We start from the raw sequence: 21,284 nt of genomic DNA on the forward strand, positions 1-21,284 counted from the left end.
TGACTGGCATTATACACAGGAAACCTGAAGCTGAACGGTTTGTGTTTTATACACAGGGAACGTGAAGCTGAACGGTTTGTGTTGACTGGTGTTTATACACAGGGAACGTGAATCTCTACGGTTTGTGTTGACTGGTGTTTATACACATGGAACGGGAAGCTGAACAGTTTGTGTTGACTGTGGTGTTTATGCACAGGAAACGTGAAGCTAAACGGTTTGTGTTGACTGTGGTGTTTATACATAGGAAACGGGAAGCTGAATGGTTTGTGTTTTATACGCAGGGAACGTGAAGCTGAACGGTTTGTGTTGACTGTGTTGTTTATACACAGGGAAGGTGAAGCTGAACGGCTTGTGTTGACTGGTGTTTATACACAGGAAACAGGAAGATGAATGGTTTGTGTTGACTGGTGTTTATACATCGGGAACGTAAAGCTGAATGGTTTGTGTTGACTGTGGTGTTTATACACAGGAATGTGAAGCTGAGCCGTTTGTGTTGACTGGTGCTTATACAGAGTGAACATGAAGCTGAATGGTTTGTGTTGACTGGTGTTTATACACGGAACGTGAAGCTGAATGGTTTGTGTTGACTGTGGTGTTTATACACAGGGAATGGGAAACTGAGCGGTTTGTGTTGACTGGTGTTTATACACAGTGAACGGGAAGCTGAGCGGTTTGTGTTGACTGTGGTGTTTATACACAGGGAACGGGGAGCTGAGCGGTTTGTGTTGACTGTGGTGTTTATACACAGGGAACAGGAAGCTGAACGGTTTGTGTTGACTGGTGTTTATACACAGGGAACGTGAAGCTGAATGGTTTGTGTTTTATACACAGGGAACGGGAAGCTGAATGGTTTGTGTTTTATACACAGGGAACGTGAAGCTGAATGGTTTGTGTTTTATACACAGGGAACGGGAAGCTGAATGGTTTGTGGTTTATGCACAGGGAACGTGAAGCTGAAGGGTTTGTGTTCACTGGTGTTTATACACAGGAAAAGTGAAGCTGAATGTTTGTGTTGACTGGTGTTTATACACAGGAAACGGGAAGCTGAGCAGTTTGTGTTGACTGGTGTTCATACACAGGAAAGCTGAACGGTTTGCGTTTTATACACAGGGAACGTGAAGCTGAACGGTTTGTGTTGACTGGTGTTTATACACAGGGAACGGGAAGCTGAACGGTTTGTGTTGACTGTGGTGTTTATATACAGGGAATGGGAACTTGAACAGTTTGTGTTGACTGGTGTTTATACATAGGGAACGTGAAGCTGAATGGTTTGTGTTGACAGGTGTTTATACACAGGGAACTTTAAGCTGAACGGTTTGTGTTGATTGTGGTGTTTATATACAGGGAATGGGAAGTTTAACAGTTTGTGTTGACTGGTGTTTATACACAGGGAACGGGAAGCTGAACAGTTTGTGTTGACTGTGGTGTTTATGCACAGGAAACGTGAAGCTAAACGGTTTGTGTTGTCTGTGGTGTTTATACATAGGGAACTTGAAGCCGAACGGTTTGTGTTGACTGGTGTTTATACACAGGGAACGTAAAGCTGAATGGTTTGTGTTGACTGTGGTGTTTATACACAGGGAATGGGAAGCTGAGCCGTTTGTGTTGACTGGTGTTTATACAGAGTGAACATGAAGCTGAATGGTTTGTGTTGACTGGTGTTTATACACGGAACGTGAAGCTGAATGGTTTGTGTTGACTGTGGTGTTTATACACAGGGAATGGGAAGCTGAGCGGTTTGTGTTGACTGGTGTTTATACACAGGGAACGGGAAGCTGAACGGTTTGTGTTGACTGGTGTTTATACACAGGAAACGGGAAGTTGTACAGTTTGTGTTGACTGGTGTTTATACACAAGAAACGGGAAGCTGAACGGTTTGTGTTGATTGTGGTGTGTATATACAGGGAACGGGAAGCTGAACGGTTTTTGTTGACTGGTGTTTATACACAGGGACCGTGAAGCTCTACGGTTTGTTGACTGTGGTGTTTATATACAGGGAACAGGAAGCTGAATGGTTTGTGTTGACTGGTGTTTATACACAGCGAACGTGAAGCTGAACGGTTTGTGTTGACTGGTGTTTATGCACAGGGAACGTAAAGCTGAACGGTTTGTGTTGACTGGTGTTTATACACAGGAAACAGGAAGCTGAACAGTTTCTGTTGACTGGTGTTTATACTCGGGAAAAGGGAAGTTGAACGGTTTGTGTTGACTGGTGTTTATACACAGGAAACCGGAAGCTGAATGTTTTGTGTTTTATACGCAGGGAACGTGAAGCTGAACGGTTTGTGTTGACTGTGGTGTTTATACACAGGAAACGGGAACCTGAACGGTTTGCTTTTTATACACAGGGAACGGGAAGCTGAGCGGTTTGTGTTGACTGGTGTTTATACACAACGGGGACCTGGGACTGGCCTTCAGTCTTCTTTGGATTGTGCAGAATGGTTGTACGTTCACACTGGGCCATTTCAGTATTCGGACGGCAGGGCATGGCCCTGTCAGAGTAAACAGCGACCCAGATTCTTTGCACTTCCATCTGCCCGCCCCACCATCCTCTGTCGGTCTGTGTAAGCAACATCTTTGGAACGGTTCACTTGCACTAGGTTCGGGTTGTCATGGGTCTTGTTGGTAGTTAGGATAAGCTCCCACTGCCTGTTCGGGGCTCCCTGTGACTTGTGTCATATGAATAGCCTCTGACAACCGAGTCCGGCTCCTGGGTTTCACTCCTGGCTTAGCCGCTGAGCCTGGCAGACTCATTTCTATTGAGAGAAGGGGCTGAGGCAGGCTGTTGTACTTGTTCCTATTCACCCCTGTGCGCATCGTGGCATTTTTGCCATTTCCCTAGCTTTTGGCTGTGTACAAGGCTGTGTTGCTGGCTCGACATTCATCCCAGCAAGGATGGAAAATGTGCTTCTGTCACTACCCCAGTAGCCGGCTACAAAGGCAGGCTTCTGCTCGCTTCGGGCAGACGGGGCTTGTCAGCTCCTCAAGAAGGAGAGCTCTGACTTCAAACCGCCGTTGCCTTGCGACTGTACTCACTCATGGGAAAGGCTCTGGGAGTAATCCCTGAGGAAATCTCTGGAGCTGGAGTCCTGAAGACAGGCCTGTGTTCAACACTGACTTGCAATTCCTGCAACGCCACTGGTGCCCGACTGGATCGGCCTCTGCCGTTCCTTTGGATCCATCAGCTGCATGGAGGTGGGTGTAGCCTGCTGCACAGGCAACAGTATGCTCACCATTTCATACCACTCTTGCACATCATTAGCAGTAGACAGCTAGGACGCAACACACCATCAGCCGCACTTAACCACAATGTACCTGAACATTTCTATCGGAATAAATCCTGCAAAAAATTTCTTCAAATCATTAAAAACACTAAAACCCATATCACATCAAAAACAATTAATATTCTTGCTAGGAGGCATCACAATACAACAGTCCCGTGGGTCAACATTCGTCCATGTCCCTCTACACTAGAGGTTCCCAACCTGTTTTTATGCCATGGAGCCTTACCATTAACTGAGCGGTCTGTGGACCTCAGCTTCGGAAAACCTAATTTAACCCATTCTTGACAAAGTATCTCTCCGAGTATGGTTTAAAACATGGGTCATGTCTCTGTGATGTTGTGAGACTACTGATCTGCTGTGTGATTGTAGTTTCAATATTAGAAGGGATAAGTTTGGTACAAGTGAGAACTAGAAAAGAATGCAGAATAGAGTAATGCACTCAATGTGAAACATAGAAAACCTACAGCACAGTACAGGCCCTTCGGCCCTCAATGCTGTTGCAAACATGAACTTACTTTGGAAGTTACCTGGGGTTACCCATAGCCCTCTATTTTTCTAAGCTCCATGTACCTATCTCAAGGCATCCATTAGTCTTGCGAGACCATGGATCTGCACCTGGAAAGTCTTCACTCTCCAGGGCACAGGCCTGGGCAAGGTTGTACAGAAGACCAGCAGTTGCCCATGCTGCAAGTCTCCCCTCTCCACGACACCGATGTTGTCCAAGGGAAGGGCATTAGGACCCATACAGCTTGGCACCACTGTTGTTGCAGAGCAATGTGTGGTTAAGTGCCTTGCTCAAGGACACAACATGTTGCCTCGGCTGAGGCTCGAACTCACGACCTTCAGGTAGCTAGTCCAATGCCTTAACCACTTGGCCATGTGCCCACACTACCTATCTAGGAGTCTCTTAAAAAGTCTCCACTACCGTCGCCGGCAGCCCATTCCATGCACTCACCACTCTCTGCATAAAAAAACTTACCCCTGTTATCTCCCCTCTTGTGCTAGCTATTCCAGCCCTGAGAAAAAGCCTCTGACCATCCACACGATCAATGCCTCTGATTATCTTGTACACCTCTATCAGGTCACCTCTCATCCTCCATCCAAGGAGAAAAAGCCGAGTTCACTCAACCTATCTCATAGGGCTTGCTCCCCAAGCCAGGCAACATCCTTTTGTAACGCTTGGCTTGATCGGCTCCCGTTCGTCGAGGAGAAACTGCCATCTGCCCACCAAACTGCGTCTCCCGTTTGCGTAGATGCTGTGTAATGCACCCCGGTACAAACCCACAGCGTAAAACAGCAGACAGTACACAATATGCGATTTAAATGATTACACTTTATATCTCTTATTTTGTGATGTGGTTAGTAGAAAAGCAAAATAGTAAAGAAAAGGGTGCCATTTTAGTTGATTTTAACCAGGCCGTGCACAAGTAAATTCGTTGGAGCTCACGGAACCAGGTCTCCTTTCCACCAACCGATCTCCTCTGAACTCCGTCGACTGTCAGCTGGGACCAGACCTGGTGGTCTACCAGAGCGATCCACACGCGTCCGTCCTCTTCTCTTCTCCTCGACGAAAGCCGGCACAGTAACTCCAGCTCCCACGCATACAAAATAGAATAACGTGACTTCCATTGGTTAATTCCCTGTTATAAGCTACAGAGAAGCATTACCTCATCAGTTAACATTACAGAGAAGCTATTTCATTATAACACCACAGAAAAGCTATTTTATTATTAGCCTTTAACATCACTGAGAACCCCCCCCCCCCGCCACCACACTTGTAAATCTCTTCTGCACTCTTTCTATGGTTTCCACATCCTTCCTGTAGTGAGGTGACCAGAACTGAGCACAAAACTCCAAGTGGGGTCTGACCAGGGTGCTATAATAGCTGCAACATTACTTCTCGGCTTCTAAACTCAATCCCACAATTGGCGAAGGCCAATGTTCTGTATGCCTTCTTAACCACAGAGTCAACCTGCGCAGCTGCTTTGAGTGTCCTATGGAGTCGGACCCCAAAATCCCTCTGATCTTCCACACTGCCAAGTGTCTTACCATTAATACTATATTCTGCCATCATATTTGACCTACCAAAATGAACCACTTCACCCTTACCTGCGTTGACTTCCATCTGCCACTTCTCAGCCCAGTTTTGCATCCTATTGATGTTCTGCTGTAACCTCTGACAGCCCTCCATCAGCAAATTTACTAACCCATCCCTCCACTTCCTGATCCAGGTCATTTATAAAAATCACGAAGAGTAGGGGTCCCAGAACAGATCTCTGAGGCACACCACTGGTCACCGACCTCCATGCAGAATATGACCTGTCTACAACCACTGTTTGCCTTCTGTGGGCAAACCTGTTCTGGATCCACAAAGCAATGTTCCCTTGGATCCCATGCCTCCTTACTATCCCTTGCCACACGAGGCTTACGAGCTCATAGTATCACAGAAAAGATTCTAGTATGGATAGAGCTGTGGCTGATTGAAAAGGAAGCAATGAGTGGGAATAAAGGGAGCCTTTTCTGATTGGATGCCGAGAATGAGTGGTATTCCACAGGGATCTGGGTTGGGAACGATTCTTTTTATGTTATATGTCAATGATTTGGATGATGGAATTGATGGCTTTGTGCCCAAGTTTGCAGATGGTATGAATATAGGTAGAGGGGCAGGTAGTGTTGAGGAAGCAGGGAGACCAAGAGACTACAGAAAGATTAGACGGATGGTCATTTAGGACAGAGCTGGAGATATTTGTTTAGCCAGAGAGTGGTGAATCTGTTACCACAGAGGATGCAGAGGGGAATCACAAAGTCGAGGAAAGAGGACCGGGTCGAGACAACAGAGACTTATGGAGAAGAGGAGTTCGGTGGGTAATAAAATGGACGAGTTGACGGTGCTAGCCAGGCATCAGAGAACATTTCGGCAGTGCAGTGTTATGTGTTTCACTGGAACAGGGCTGCATGAGGACATACCCGATCAAAACTTTTCCACGGACGGCTTCCAGACCGTTCGGGCTGACCGGAATTGCACTGGGAGCGGTATGCGTAAAGGAGTTGGGGGCTTACTGTTCTGATTAACAACAGATGGTGCAATCCGGGTCATATTACGATTGAGGAACGTGTTCGTAGACTGGATATTGAACTTTTTACTGTTGGACTCCGGCCACATTTCACTGAGATACAATACTGGGCGTCATGGGAGGTCGTTCCTGCCTGTGGCCATCGAACTTGCAGCTCCTCCCGTGGAGGGTCAGACACCCTGAGCCAATAGACTGGTCCTGGACTTACTTCCATCTGGCATAGTTTGCATTTTGTTGTTTGATTATTTGTGGTTTTTGTATTGCTATATTTATGCTCTATTCTTGGTTGGTGCAGCTGTAAGGAAACCCAATTTCCCGCGGGATCAATAAAGTAGATCTATCTTTCTATCTATCTATAAATCATTGGGTATATTTAAAGCTGAGTTTATTGGGATCTTGATTAGTTAGGGTGTCAAAGGTTATGGGGAGAAGGCAGGAGAGTAGGGTTGAGAAGGATAACATCATGGTGGAGCAAACTCAATGACTGAATGGTCTAATTCTGCTTCTTTGTCTTGTGCTGTTATGGGTTGGAGGGGATGGAGAGGCTTGGGGTGGAGGATGGGATGGGATAGTGGATGATCGATTGGGGCAGAGCGACCTCAGCGAACATCCACCAATCCAGGTGAGGAGAAGATAGTGTACATGAAATAGACTTTGTCTGCAAGAGACAGCAACACCGGGGTGGGGTAACAGGAATGCTGGGGCGGGAGACAGGAACATCGGGATGGGATAACAAGAATGCTGGGGCGGGAGACAGGAACATCAGGATGGGGTAACAGAAATGCTGGGGCGGGAGACAGGAACATCAGGATGGGGTAGCAGGAATGCTGGGGCGGGAGACAGGAACATCAAGATGGGGTAACAGGAATGCTGGGGCGGGAGACAGGAACGTTGGAACATGGGTGAATGGGACGGGAGATCGGAGCAGGGGACAGAAATGCTGGAGATGGAAGTGTTGGAGCAGGAGATTCAGGGCGGGAATGCTGGGAAGGGAGAAAGGAACATCGGCAGTGGGAGCATTAGGAATGCTTAGATAGGAAATGGGAACATCAGGACAGGGACATGGACTGGAACGCTGGTGGCAGGAGACGTGAACATTGGGGTTAGGAGTGTCGGGGAACATTGGCTCATCCTTGACCTCAGTACCCCACACCCCTCCCCTCCCCTCCCATGGGATAAGAGCAGGCTTGTGCCGAGGGAGAGGACCAGCATGGGATGGGATGGGATGGGCAGGGTCGGAGTCAGTGGTTGGGGAGGTGACCTTCTAACATGCTGTGTGTGTCCTGCAGTTTACCCAGAGTGCCCTGGACTGTATGGCGGTGGAGGTGGGGCGGCTGCGCGCACTGCTACAGGTCAGTCTGTCATACACATCTACCCTGTCCTGCATCCGTGCCCCGTGACCGACTCTCTCAACACCCTGACCCACCCAGCCCAGCCCCTAGTGACAGCTCTCTCCCCACAGGCGGGGCAGGAGGCTGCCGATCTGCCCCTGCTGCTGCGCGACCTGGACACCTCGTGCAGTGATGTGCGCCAGTTCTGTAAGAAGGTGCGGAGACGCATGCCCGGCACTGGGGCCCCCGGGACCCCCACCGCTCTCACCTTTGGCTCGCAGGTACGGGGTGTGGGAGGGGCATTGTGTGTGCGTGTGGGACCCCCACCGCTCTCACCTTTGGCTCGCAGGTACGGGGTGTGGGAGGGGCATTGTGTGTGCGTGTGGGACCCCCACCGCTCTCACCTTTGGCTCGCAGGTACGGGGTGTGGGAGGGGCATTGTGTGTGCGTGTGGGACCCCCACCGCTCTCACCTTTGGCTCGCAGGTACGGGGTGTGGGAGGGGCATTGTGTGTGCGTGTGGGACCCCCACCGCTCTCACCTTTGGCTCGCAGGTACGGGGTGTGGGAGGGGCATTGTGTGTGTGTGGGCGGTGGTGACGGATCATTGGGGGGATGGTGGGATTGTGGGGTCAAAGTTGCAGTGCTGTGTCGGGGGTCAGGGAGACAGCTCTGTGACAGCTAGTATACAAAGCACTGCAGATTCCGGAGCTGGGTGGTGTTAGGGTCAGGGTGACAGTGACGCTGTTGGTTCTGTGTGACAGGTATACGACGCGTTGCTGGACTGCCGCAGACATCTGACTCGGGTGGTAGCTGTGCTACAAGAGGTGGCAGCCGCTGGGGTCCAGCTCATCGCCCCCCTTCCTGACAATGAAGGTCTGCCCCCCCAGCAGCTGGAGGAGCTGGCCATCAAAGCAACACAGCAGGTGTGTGAATGGGGAGGGTGTGGACAGGCGGCAGGGAAGGGTGGGTGGAGTTTGGGAGCGGGTGAGAGGTGGGGGAGGGGGGATGGAGCTGGGACGGTGTGTCTGTGTCCCAGGTGTGTGGGGAGGGGTTGGTTATGGGTGGGACGGGGAGAGATCGGGGTGGAGGTGTTGGGAAGGGAGGAGGGAGGAGCGGGGAGCGGGGCCAGTTCTGGGCAGCCTCTGACAGTCTCCGCTGTGTCCCAGGTGTATGGGGAGGGGGTGGTTATGGGTGGGACGGGAGAGATCGGGGTGGAGGTGTTGGGAAATGGGGAGCGGGGCCAGTTCTGGGCAGCCTCTGGCAGTCTCCGCTGTGTCCCAGGTGTATGGGGAGGGGGTGGTTATGGGTGGGACGGGAGAGATCGGGGTGGAGGTGTTGGGAAATGGGGAGCGGGGCCAGTTCTGGGCAGCCTCTGACAGTCTCTGCTGTGTTCCAGGTGTATGGGGAGGGGGTGGTTATGGGTGGGACGGGAGAGATCGGGGTGGAGGTGTTGGGAAGTGGGGAGCGGGGCCAGTTCTGGGCAGCCTCTGACAGTCTCCGCTGTGTTCCAGGTGTATGGGGCAGGGGTGGCCAGCCCCCACGAGAGTCTCCGTCAGTCCTGCACCCTGGTGATTGTCACCATGAACAAAATGGCCACCGCTATGCAGGAGGGCGAGTTTGACTCGGAGAGTGCCATCAGCAAGGTGAGAAACATAGAACATCACAACACAGTACAAGCCCTTTGGCCTGTGATATTGTGCTAACCCCTTTAACCTACTCTGAGATCAATCTAACCCTTCCCTTCTCCATTTTTCCATCATTCACATCCCTATCTAAGAGTCTCTTAAACGTCCCTGATGCACCTGCCTCTATCACCATCAACGGCAGGGCGTTCCAGCACCCGACACGCTATGTGTAAACAGAACGTAACCGGTGAAGTAGCTAACACAGAAACATAGAAAACCTACAGCACAATACAGGCCCTTCGGCCCTCAAAGTTGTGCCGAACATGTCCCTACCTTAGAAATTACTAGGCTTACCCATAACCCTCTATTTTTCTAAGCTCTGTGTACCTGTCCAAAAGTCTCTAAAAAGACCCTATTGTATCCGCCTCCACCAGAGGTTGTGGAGGCATTAACAATGATCTTTCAAGAATCGATAGATTCTGGCATTGTATTGTGTGACTGGAAAATTGCAAATGTTACTCTGCTATTTAAGAAGGGTGCGAGGCAGCAGAAAGGAAGCTATAGACCTGTTAGACTGGCATCAGTGGTTGGGAAGTTATTGGAATCAATTGTTAGGGATGAGATTATGGAGTACCGGGAGGCACATGACAAGATAGGCCAAAGCCAGCATGGTTCCTGAAAGGAAAATCCTGCCTGACTAACCTACTGCAATATTTAGAGGAAATTACAAGCAGGTTAGACAAAGGAGATGCAGTAGATGTGGTGTACTTGGATTTTCAGAAGGCCTTTGACAAGGTACTGCACATGAGGCTGCTTGGCAAGCTAAGAGCCCATGGAATTACAGCGAAGTTACTAGCATGAGTGGAGCATGGGCTGATCGGCAGAAAACAGAGAGTGGGAATAAAGGGATCCTATTCTGGCTGGCTGCCAGTTACCAGTGGAGTTCCACAGGGGTCGGTGTTGGGACTGCTGCTTTTTACGATGTATGTCAATGATTTGGACTATGGAATTAATGGATTTGTGGCTAAATTTGCCAATGATACAAAGATAGGTGGAGGAGCAGGTAGTATTGAGGAAACAGAGAGCCCGCAGAGAGATGTAGATAGTTTAGGGTAGTGGTCACCAACCTTTTTAAGCCCAAGATCCCCTACCTCGACCTCAGTGAAAGGCAAGATCTACCTACTAAATCGTTTAGAGATAAAATAGCTCAGATTGTACTTCCAATTTGAGGCCTTTTATTTGGGCGAATTGTATTTGAATTACACAAAATACTTTTGTCAGACTTTCAAATTAATTCAAAGAAGAAAACACTGTAGCATATCAAACAGGCCATAGCTGTCTTTCTTTAAGAATATTACAATACTTCACACCTTTAATTCTAAGTTTCATTATTTAATTTTATTTCAACATAAAAAATAAATGAATAAAAATTGACTGTTGCACTCAGTGTGATGACTGGGGCTGAATACTTTCTGCTAGCTGGCTCATAACTACAGACAGCCAGTCTGAGACAGTCTGTGAGGTGTACGGTTGCCATATTCTCCCCGCTAAGGTAGAAGGTTCCTATGAAACCTTTCATGCCGAAATGCTTTATGCCGAAGAAGCAATTATCGTTAATTTATATGGAAAAAAATTTTGAGTGTTCCCAGACCCAAAAAAATAACTTACCAAATCATTCCAAATAACACTTAAAATAACACTAACATATAGTAAAAGCAGGAATGAGATGATAAATACAAAGCCTATATAAAGTAGAAATAATGAAGATTAAGCTAAAACCAATTCGTGGGGTTAAAAAATCGGCACGCATGTGCACACAGGTGCCCGCGCAAGGCTTCATGGTCATGGTAGTCTTTCTCGGGGTGAACACAGATGTCCGGGGATTTGATTGCTTCTTTTGTCCGTTATTTGGGAGTGAGAAAGTTGGCAACCCTAGTGAGGCGTCTGTCAGTAAGTCAGCTCCTGTACTTAGATTTAATAATTTTCATCTGTGAAAATGCAATTTCACACAGATAAGTTGGCCCGAAGTAGGCACTGACTTTTAGTGCTTTAAAACCAACGCGCACACCGCGCATTGCTCGGCCCCGTCAGTAGTAATTGCCACCAGTTTATGAATGGGGATGTCACTTTCACGGACATGTTTTTTAAACTCATTGTAAATATCCTCACCTCTCATTCTCTCCTTTAATTGCAAAAGAGTGAGGAAGTCCTCCTTTGTTGTAAATTCCTGGAAAGCCATTCTGACAAATACAATAAGCTGAGCTGTTTGCATTACATCCAGGGATTCATCGAATTGTAGTGAAAAATACCCACGTCCTCTGACAGTGACTCTACCCTCCTTGTCACTGTTGCAGGGCCAAGCGGTACATTATGTATTGCGACTGTGATGCCGTTTTTGTTTTTAAAGTCATTAAAAACAGTCTCTGCGGTAATGGCCATTGCTTCCTTGAATAAGTCACCATCTGTAAAAGGCTTCTTGTGTTTAACCAAAAAGTGACTTACACGAGATGATGCTTCAATAGCAGCCTTATTTTGAGCAGCATGTTTTGTGTAAAACGATTGCTGAGCCTTCAACCCCGATTTCAGCTCCTCAACTTTCCAGGCACGAATTGCACTCTTTGGGGGGTAGGTGTCTTTAAATTTCTGGTGGTTGGTGTTGCGGTGCCGCTCCAGATTCCCTCTTTTAGTTAGTGCTTGTGTTTGGTGGCACAACTTACATACATACTTGTCTTTCACCATGGTAAGTAGAAATTCCTCTTCCCATTCTGGATGGAATTTGTTTGTTTTCGCCTTCTTTCTGGAGCCTCCGCCACGCTATCAGGGTATCACGAGCGATTGCCGATTGCGTTGCCTCTGATCTGGGCCGACATTTACGTGCTAGGCAGCAGTTAATTAATTAGCTTGTTTATTTCGGCTTTTTTTCTTAAAAGTGTGCTGTGTGCATCCCGACTACCGCTGCACCGCTGCCTGCTTTGCAGCCCGGGGGTTGGGGACACTGCCATATATTGATGTTTGCGACAGTCAGTACTCTGATCTAACCTGATTGGTCACTTTGATGCAGCACAGGCTACGCTGAAAATGCGGTGCATGGCTCGTTACAGTAGAGGAGGCTTTCTCTGCCGGACAGAGCGTAGGTGTTCAGCGAAACGATCTCCCAGTCTGCGTTGGGTCTCGCCAATATACAGCCGTCTGCCAGAGAAAGCAGGATCTCCCAGTGGCCACACATTTTAATTCCACGTCCCATTCCCATTCTGACATGTCTATCCACGGCCTCCTCTACTGTAAAGATGAAGTCACACTCAGGTTGGAGGAACAACACCTTATATTCCGTCTGGGTAGTCTCCAACCTGATGGCATGAACATAGACTTCTCTAACTTCCGCTAATGCCCCACCTCCCCCTCGTACCCCATCCGTTATTTATTTTTATACACACATTCTTTCTCTCTCTCCTTTTTGCCCCTCTGACTATACCCCTTGCCCATCCGCTGGGCTTTTTCCCCCACCCACCCCCTTTTTCTTCTCCCTGGGCCTCCTGCCCCATGATCCTCTCATATCCCCTTTGCCAATCACCTGTCCAGCTCTTGGCTCCATCCCTCCCCCTCCTGTCTTCTCCTGTCATTTTGGATCTCCCCCCTCCCCCTCTCACTTTCAAATCCCTTACTCACTCTTCCTTCAGTTAGTCCTGACGAAGGGTCTCAGCCTGAAACGTCGACTGTACCTCTTCCTACAGATGCTGCCTGGCCTGCTGCGTTCACCAGCAACTCTGATGTGTGTTGCTAGTAGAGTTATTGACCCCTTCTTGTTGCTAGCTTCACCCACAGAGACTCCGTAGACAATCCCTCCATGACGTCCTCCTTTTCTGCAGCCGTCACACTATCTCCAATCAGCAGTGCCACCCCCCCACCTCTTTTGCCTCCCTCCCTGTCTTTCTGAAACTTCTAAAGCCTGGCACTTGAAGTAACCATTCATGCCCCTGAGGCATCCCAGTCTCTGTAATGACCACAACATCATAGCTCTAAGTACTGATCCACACTCTAAGCTTATTTGCTTTGTTCACAATACTCCTTGCATTAAAATGGGCACATGTCTTTGGACTAAGCGTGTCCCTTCTCTATCACCTGTCTATCCTCCCTCTTGCACTGTCTCCAAGCTTTCTCTATTTGTGAGCCAATCTCCTCTTCCCCAATCTCTTCAGTTTGGTTCCCACCCCCCCCCCCACCAGCAATTCTAGTTTAAACTCTCCCTGATAGCCTTAACAAACCTCCCTGCCAAGATATTGGTCCCCCTGAGATTCAAGTGCAACCCGTCCTTTTTGTACATGTCACACCTGCCCCAAAGGAGGTCCCAATTATTCAGAAATCTGAATCCCTGCCCCCGCTCCAATCCCTCAGCCACGCATTTATCCTCCACCTCATTCTATTCCTATATTCACTGTCACGTGACACAGGCAGTAATCCTGAGATTACTACCTTTGAGGTCCTGCTTCTCAACTTCCTTCCTAACTCCCTGTAGTCTGCTTTCAGAACCTCCTCCCTTTTCCTACCTGTGTCGTTGGTACCAATATATACCACTTCAGGATATTGTGGATGCGATCAGAAACATCCCAGATCCTGGGAGGCAAACTACCATCTGCAAACACGAGGAATTCTGCAGATGCTGGAAATTCAAGGAACACACATCAAAGTTGCTGGTGAACGCAGCAGGCCAGGCAGCATCTCTAGGAAGAGGTACAGTTGACGTTTCAGGTCGAGACCCTTTGTCAGGACTAACTGAAGGAAGAGTTAGTAAGAAATTTGAAAGGGGGAGGGCGAGATCCAAAATGATAGGAGACGACAGGAGGGGGTCCAACATATTATTCTGTGTAACTTCCGCCACCTCTAACGGGATCCCACAACTAAGCACGTCTTTCCCTCCCCCCCCCCCTGCTTTCCGCAGGGATCGCTCCCTACGCGACTCCTTTGTCCATTCGTCCCCCCATCCCTCCCCACTGATCTCCCTCCTGGCACTTATCCTTGTAAGCTGAACAAGTGCTACACATGCCCTTACACTTCCTCCCTTACCACCATTCAGGGCCCCAGACAGTCCTTCCAGGTGAGGCAACACTTCACCTGTGAGTGGGCTGGGGTGATATACTGCGTCCGGTGCTCCCGATGTGGCCTTTTATATATTGGCGAGACCCGACACGGACTGGGAGACCGTTTTGCTGAACACCTACGCTCTGTCCGCCAGAGAAAGCAGGATCTCCCAGTGGCCACACAGTTTAATTCCACATCCCATTCCCATTCTGACATGTCTATCCACGGCCTCCTCTACTGTAAAAATGAAGCCACACTCAGGTTGGAGGAACAACACCTTATATTCTGTCTGGGTAGCCTCCAACCTGATGGCATGAACATCGACTTCTCTAACTTCCGCTAGGCCCCACCTCCCCCTCGTATCCCATCTGTTACTTATTTTTATACACACATTCTTTCTCTCACTCTCTCTCTCCTTTTTCTCCCTCTGTCCTTCTGACTATACCCCTTGCCCATCCACTGGGCTTTTTCCCCCCCACCCCCTTTTCCTTCTCCCTGGGCCTCTTGTCCCATGATCCTCTTGTATCCCCTTTGCCAATCACCTGTCCAGCTCTTGGCTCCATCCCTCCCCCTCCTGTCTTCTCCTATCATTTTGGATCTCCCCCTCCCCCTCCCACTTTCAAATCTTTTACTAGCTCTTCCTTCAGTCCTGACGAAGGGTCTCGGCCTGAAACGTCGACTGTACCTCTTCCTAGAGATGCTGCCTGGCCTGCTGCGTTCACCAGCAACTTTGATGTGTGTTGCTTAAACTACCATCCGTGTTTCTTTTGTGCATCCACAGAATCGCCTTTCTGACCCCCTACCTATAGTGTCCCGTATCAGTGCTGCCATCCTCTTCCTTTCCCTACCCTTCTGAGCCGCAGGGCCAGACTCTGTGCCAGAGGCATGACCACTGTTGCTTCCTCCAGACAGGCCCCCCCCCCCAACAAGAGTACAGCCACAGTGTACTCTCTAGCAACTGACTCCTATCCTTCCCTCTCCTGTTACTCACTTATCTGTCTCCTGAGGCCCTGGTGTGACTACCTGCCTATAGCTCCTGCTGAAGACGCCGCGCCCCAGCGGCCTCAATGACTACAGACCGGTGGCATTGACCTCCCACATCATGAAGACCCTGGAGAGACTTGTTCTGGAGCTGCTTCGGCCTATGGTCAGGCCACACTTAGATCCCCTCCAGTTCACCTACCAGCTCCGACTAGGAGTTGAGGATGCCATCATCTACCTGCCGAACCGTGTCTACGCCCACCTGGACAAGCCAGCAAGCACTGTGAAGGTCATGTTTTTTGACTTCTCCAGTACGTTCAACACCATCCGCCCTGCTCTGCTGGGGGAGAAGCTGACAGCGAAGCAGGTGGATGCTTCCCTGGTGTCATGGATTCTTGATTACCTGACTGGCAGACCACAGTACGTGTGCTTGCAACACTGTGTGTCCGACAGAGTGATCAGCAGCACTGGGGCTCCACAGGGGACTGTCTTGTCTCCCTTTCTCTTCACCATTTACACCTCGGACTTCAACTTCTGCACAGAGTCTTGTCAACTTCAGAAGTTTTCGGATGACTCTGCCATAGTTGGATGCATCAGCAAGGGAGATGAGGCTGAGTACAGGGCTACGGTAGGAAACTTTGTCACATGGTGTGAGCAGAATTATCTGCGGCTTAATGTGAAAAAGACTAAGGAGCTGGTGGTAGACCTGAGGAGAGCTAAGGTACCGGTGACCCCTGTTTCCATCCAGGGGGTCAGTGTGGACATGGTGGAGGATTACAAATGCCTGGGGATACGAATTGACAATAAACTGGACTGGTCAAAGAGCACTGAGGCTGTCTACAAGAAGGGTCAGAGCTGTCTGTATTTCCTGAGGAGAGTGAGGTCCCTTAACATCTGCCGGACGATGCTGAGGATGTTCTACGAGTCTGTGGTGGCCAGTGCTATCATGTTTGCTGTTGTGTGCTGGGGCAGCAGGCTGAGGGTAGCAGACACCAACAGAATCAACAAACTCATTCGTAAGGCCAGTGATGTTGTGGGGATGGAACTGGACTCTCTCACGGCGGTGTCTGAAAAGAGGATGCTGTCTAAGTTGCATGCCATCTTGGTCAATGTCTCCCATCCACTACATAATGTACTGGGTGGGCACAGGAGTACATTCAGCCAGAGACTCATTCCACCGAGATGCAACACAGAGCGTCATAAGAAGTCATTCCTGCCTGTGGCCATCAAACTTTACAACTCCTCCCTTGGAGGGTCAGACACCCTGAGCCAACAGGCTGGTCCTGGACTTATTTCATAATTTACTGGCATAATTTACATATTACTATTTAACTATTTATGGTTCTATAACTATTTATTATTTATGGTGCAACTGTAACGAAAACCAATTTCCCCCTGGGATCAATAAAGTATGACTATGATTCACTTTCCCTGACCAGATGAAGGTCATCGAGCTGCATCTCCAGTTCCCTAACCCGGTCTCTAAGGAGCTACAGCTTGACGCACCTGGCACAGATGTTGCTGTTCAGGAGGCTGGGTGTCTCCAGGACCTCCCACATCTGACACCCGGTGCAGAACACCAGCCTCACACACATACTTCCTGTTCCTATTCTTCACAAGTAACTTACCTCGCCACGACCTGTTTTCACTGAAGCCCTGTTGAGTCAAAACCCTTCTACTCTGTCTCCCTCTACTCTGCGCCAGCTCCTCTGATGCCCGCTCCTTTAACACCTGCCCTATAAAGCTGTCTCCTTTTAATCTCTTCCCGCTGGTCTAACTGGCTGACGTCCACGTGCCTGCGCAGTCGTACCTCAGTCAATCTACAAATATTGGTAAACATTTGTGGATAGAGTACTGTGCACCGTTGCTATATATATATGTGCCCGAGACTTTTGCACAGTATTGTATGACCTCTCGTATTAGCCATTTGTGCTGTGTTGAAAGTCCCTGGCAGGCCACTCTATCTATGCCTCTTATTGTCTGTGCACCTTGATCAAATTGCCTTTCATCTCCTTCGCTCCGAAGAGAAAAGCTGTAGTTGCACAACCTGTCCTGATAAGACATGCTCTCTAATCCAGGCAGCTTCATGGTAAATCTCTTCTACATCCCCTCTAAAGCTTCCACGTCCTTCCTAAAATGAGGCGACCAGAACTGAACACAATACTCCAAGTGGTCTGACCAGCAACTTACAGAGCTGTAACATAACCTTGTTGCTTTTGAAGTCAGTGCCCCAACTACTGAAGGCTAACATACCTTCTGCCTTCTCATTCACTCTATGGACTAGCACTGCAACTTTCAGGGATCTATAGATGCGGACCCTCCGACTCTTTGTTCCTCCACACTGATAAGAATCCTATTATTAACCTTGCCTCTGCCTTCAAGTTCAACTTTCCAAAGTGAATTATTTCACATTTTTCAGGTTGAACTCTTTCTCAGCCCAGTCTGAATCTTGTCTATTATAATTTATGACAGCTTTCTATACTGCCCACAACTCTATCATCTGCAAACGTACTAACCCACCTTTCAACTTCCTCATCTAAGTCATCTATAAAATGCAGAGGTCCTTGCAGAACACCACTGGTCGCTGATACCCAGGCAGGATACAATCCATCTACAACCACGTTCTGCCATCTGAAGGGAAGCCAATTCCACACAGCCAAGTTTCCCTGGATCCATGTCTCCTGACTTCTTGAATGAGCCTACCATGGGGAATCTTATCAAACGACTTACTAAAATCAACAGACACCACATCCACTGCTTCGCGTTCAGTGTGCTTTGTCAGATCCTCAAAGTGTTCAATCAGGCTTGTGAGGCAAGAGCTGCTCCTCATAAAGCCATCTTGACTGTCCCGAATCAGACTATGCTTGTTCAAATACCTGTAAATTCTCTCTCAAAGGATCTTCTCCAATAGTTGTCCCACCCTGAAGTAAGACTCTCTGGTCTATAATTAACAGGGTTATCCATACTGTCTTTCTTCAAGAAAGGAATAACATTTGCCACCCAATCATTTGGTACTACCTCTGTGGCCAGTGAGGATGTAAAGATCATCACCGAAGGCACAGCAATCTCTTCCTCTGCTTCCCGTAGTAACCAGGGGTATATCCCTTCTGGCTCTGTGGATCTAACTATGCTAATGTTTTTCAAGTATACCAGCTCATCCACTTTCTTAATGTCGACATGTTCCAGCACATCAGCCTGTTTTACGCTGATCAAAAATTCATCATGGGATGGTGGGGGAGGTGGGAGATTAGGGAGGGGTTTGAGGGCAGTGGAGGGGTGGTTACACCCCTGACCCTGCAGTGAAATATATCTGACTTCTTCCCCTGACCCGGCAGCCATCTCCCCCAGTGGAACTACGTGCAGCGGCACTGCGAGCTGAGATGACCGACGCAGAGGGACTGGGCCTGAAGCTGGAGGATCGAGAGACAGTCATCAAAGAGCTGAAGAAATCCCTGAAGATCAAGGTGGGAGCTTGTGAGGAGGGATTAAAAAGTGGGGCAGGCTTTGGCTGGGTTTTCAAGCACAGAGAGCACGGTGCATTGAGTGGCAGAGCGATATTATTAAACCACACCATTGACCAGTAGCGTGTTGGGGTGAGAAGTTGACGGGGAGAGGCGCATTGGGGTGTGATGTTGATGGGGAGAGGCACAGTGGGGTGTGACTTTGTTGGGGAGAGGCACATTGGGGTGAGACATTGATGGGGAGAGGCACAGTGGGGTGTGACGTTGACGGGGAAAGGCGTGTTGGGATGTGACATTGACGGGGAAAGGCGTGTTGGGATGTAACATTGACGGGGAAAGGCGTGTTGGGATGTAACATTGACGGGGAAAGGTGTGTTGGGATGTGACATTGACGGCGAGTAGCGTCTTTGGTACAACAGGGACAGGAGTAGTGTGTTGGGATGTGACATTGATGGGGAACGGCGTGTTGGGTGGGACAATGACAGGGCTCAGCGTATTGGAGTGTGGTGTTGACAGGGAGCAGTATATGGTGGCACAGCGTTGACAGTGAGCAGTTTTGGTGGGGAGCCCCATATTGGGGCATGACGTTGACGGGGGGCTGTGTGTTGAGGTGCGGTTTGACAAAGGGCTGTGTGTCGGGGTGCGGTTTGATGGGGCTGTGTGTCGGGGAGTGGTTTGACAGGGAGCTGTGTGTCGGGGTGCAGTTTGACGGGGCTGTGTGTCGGGGTGCGGTTTGACGGGGCTGTGTGTCGGGGAGCGGTTTGACAGGGAGCTGTGTGTCGGGGTGTGGTTTGACGGGGCTGTGTGTCGGGGTGCGGTTTGACAGGGGGCTGTGTGTCGGGGAGCGGTTTGACGGGGCTGTGTGTCGGGGTGCAGTTTGACGGGGCTGTGTGTCGGGGTGCGGTTTGACAGAAGGCTGTGTGTCGGGGTGCGGTTTGACGGGGCTGTGTGTCGGGGAGCGGTTTGACGGGGCTGTGTGTCGGGGTGCGGTTTGACGGGGCTGTGTGTCGGGGTGCGGTTTGACAGGGGGCTGTGTGTCGGGGTGCGGTTTGACGGGGCTGTGTGTAGGGGTGCGGTTTGACGGGGGGCTGTGTGTCGGGGTGCGGTTTGACGGGGGGCTGTGTGTCGGGGAGCGGTTTGACGGGGCTGTGTGTCGGGGTGCGGTTTGACGGGGCTGTGTGTCGGGGTGCGGTTTGACGGGGCTGTGTGTCGGGGAGCGGTTTGACGGGGCTGTGTGTCGGGGTGCAGTTTGACGGGGCTGTGTGTCGGGGTGCGGTTTGACGGGGCTGTGTGTCGGGGAGCGGTTTGACGGGGCTGTGTGTCGGGGAGCGGTTTGACGGGGCTGTGTGTCGGGGTGCGGTTTGACAGAGGGCTGTGTGTCGGGGTGCGGTTTGACGGGGTTGTGTGTCGGGGTGCGGTTTGACGGGGCTGTGTGTCGGGGTGCGGTTTGACAGAGGGCTGTGTGTCGGGGTGCGGTTTGACAGAGGGCTGTGTGTCGGGGTGCGGTTTGACGGGGCTGTGTGTCGGGGTGCGGTTTGACGGGGCTGTGTGTCGGGGAGCGGTTTGACAGGGGGCTGTGTGTCGGGGTGCGGTTTGACGGGGCTGTGTGTCGGGGTGCGGTTTGTTTTTTTAATACAAAATTCTTTATTACAAATGTCGGTGCTATACAATATTTACAAAACCAGTGACTAACATATTTACTACACTACAAACAGACAATACATGTTAAACCAATATATTGCCATCCTCATCAATGATGGCATTTACACCCCGCGGAGCCCAACGGTCCCGGAACATCTCTACGGTCGCCGTGGACTGTGCGTATTCCTTTTCAATATTCACCCGGGCACGAACATACCCCCTAAACATAGCCAGGCAGTCCGCCCGGGGAGAACCTCCTGCCACCCTTTTCCAGGAGCCACGGATGGCAATTTTCGCCAGCCCCAGGAGCAAGTTGACAAGGACATCCTCATCCCTCTGTGCCCCCCTCCTTACTGGATGACCATATATGAATAGGGTGGGACTGAAATGCAACCAGAAGGCGAGAAGCAGCCCATGCAAATACGCGAAAAGGGGCTGCAGCCTCACACACTCCACGTACATATGGTACACGGTCTCCTCCAGCCCGCAGAAGTGACACGCGGCTGGAAGATCCGTGTACAGACTAAAGAACTTATTGCAGGGCACCGCTTTATGCAGCACCCTCCAGCCGAGATCTCCAAGGTGCATGGGAAGGACTCCCTTGTAGAGGGACTTCCATTGGGGACCCCCCTCACCTCCAGGTGGAAAGACCGACCTCCATGGCGTGTCGGGATGGTGGACAAATGCTAGGAAGTGGAGGGTGTGGAGCAGCAGCCCATAAAGGTACCTCCTGCCTGCATCCCTGAATGGGATTGTGGGTGTCGATGAAAGACGGCTCAAGTTGTGTGGATTCGTCTCTCGGGTAAGGCT

At 49.9% G+C, this 21,284-nt stretch overlaps 1 protein-coding gene across 3 annotated transcripts in view; it reads left to right on the forward strand.

Moving 5' to 3' along the window:
- The window catches only part of LOC140196914 (dynactin subunit 1-like), a 379,455-nt gene that overhangs the window by 318,885 nt on the left and 39,286 nt on the right, over positions 1-21,284 (forward strand). For all 3 annotated transcript variants that reach the window (XM_072256848.1, XM_072256849.1, XM_072256847.1), the window contains 5 exons: positions 7,648-7,710; positions 7,821-7,970; positions 8,452-8,613; positions 9,202-9,333; positions 18,708-18,836. In XM_072256848.1, the coding sequence (XP_072112949.1) occupies positions 7,648-7,710; positions 7,821-7,970; positions 8,452-8,613; positions 9,202-9,333; positions 18,708-18,836 (636 nt within the window). The remainder of the gene's footprint in view (positions 1-7,647; positions 7,711-7,820; positions 7,971-8,451; positions 8,614-9,201; positions 9,334-18,707; positions 18,837-21,284) is intronic.

This window comes from Mobula birostris, chromosome 4 (genome assembly GCF_030028105.1).
Source record: "Mobula birostris isolate sMobBir1 chromosome 4, sMobBir1.hap1, whole genome shotgun sequence".
Lineage (NCBI taxonomy): Eukaryota > Metazoa > Chordata > Chondrichthyes > Myliobatiformes > Myliobatidae > Mobula > Mobula birostris.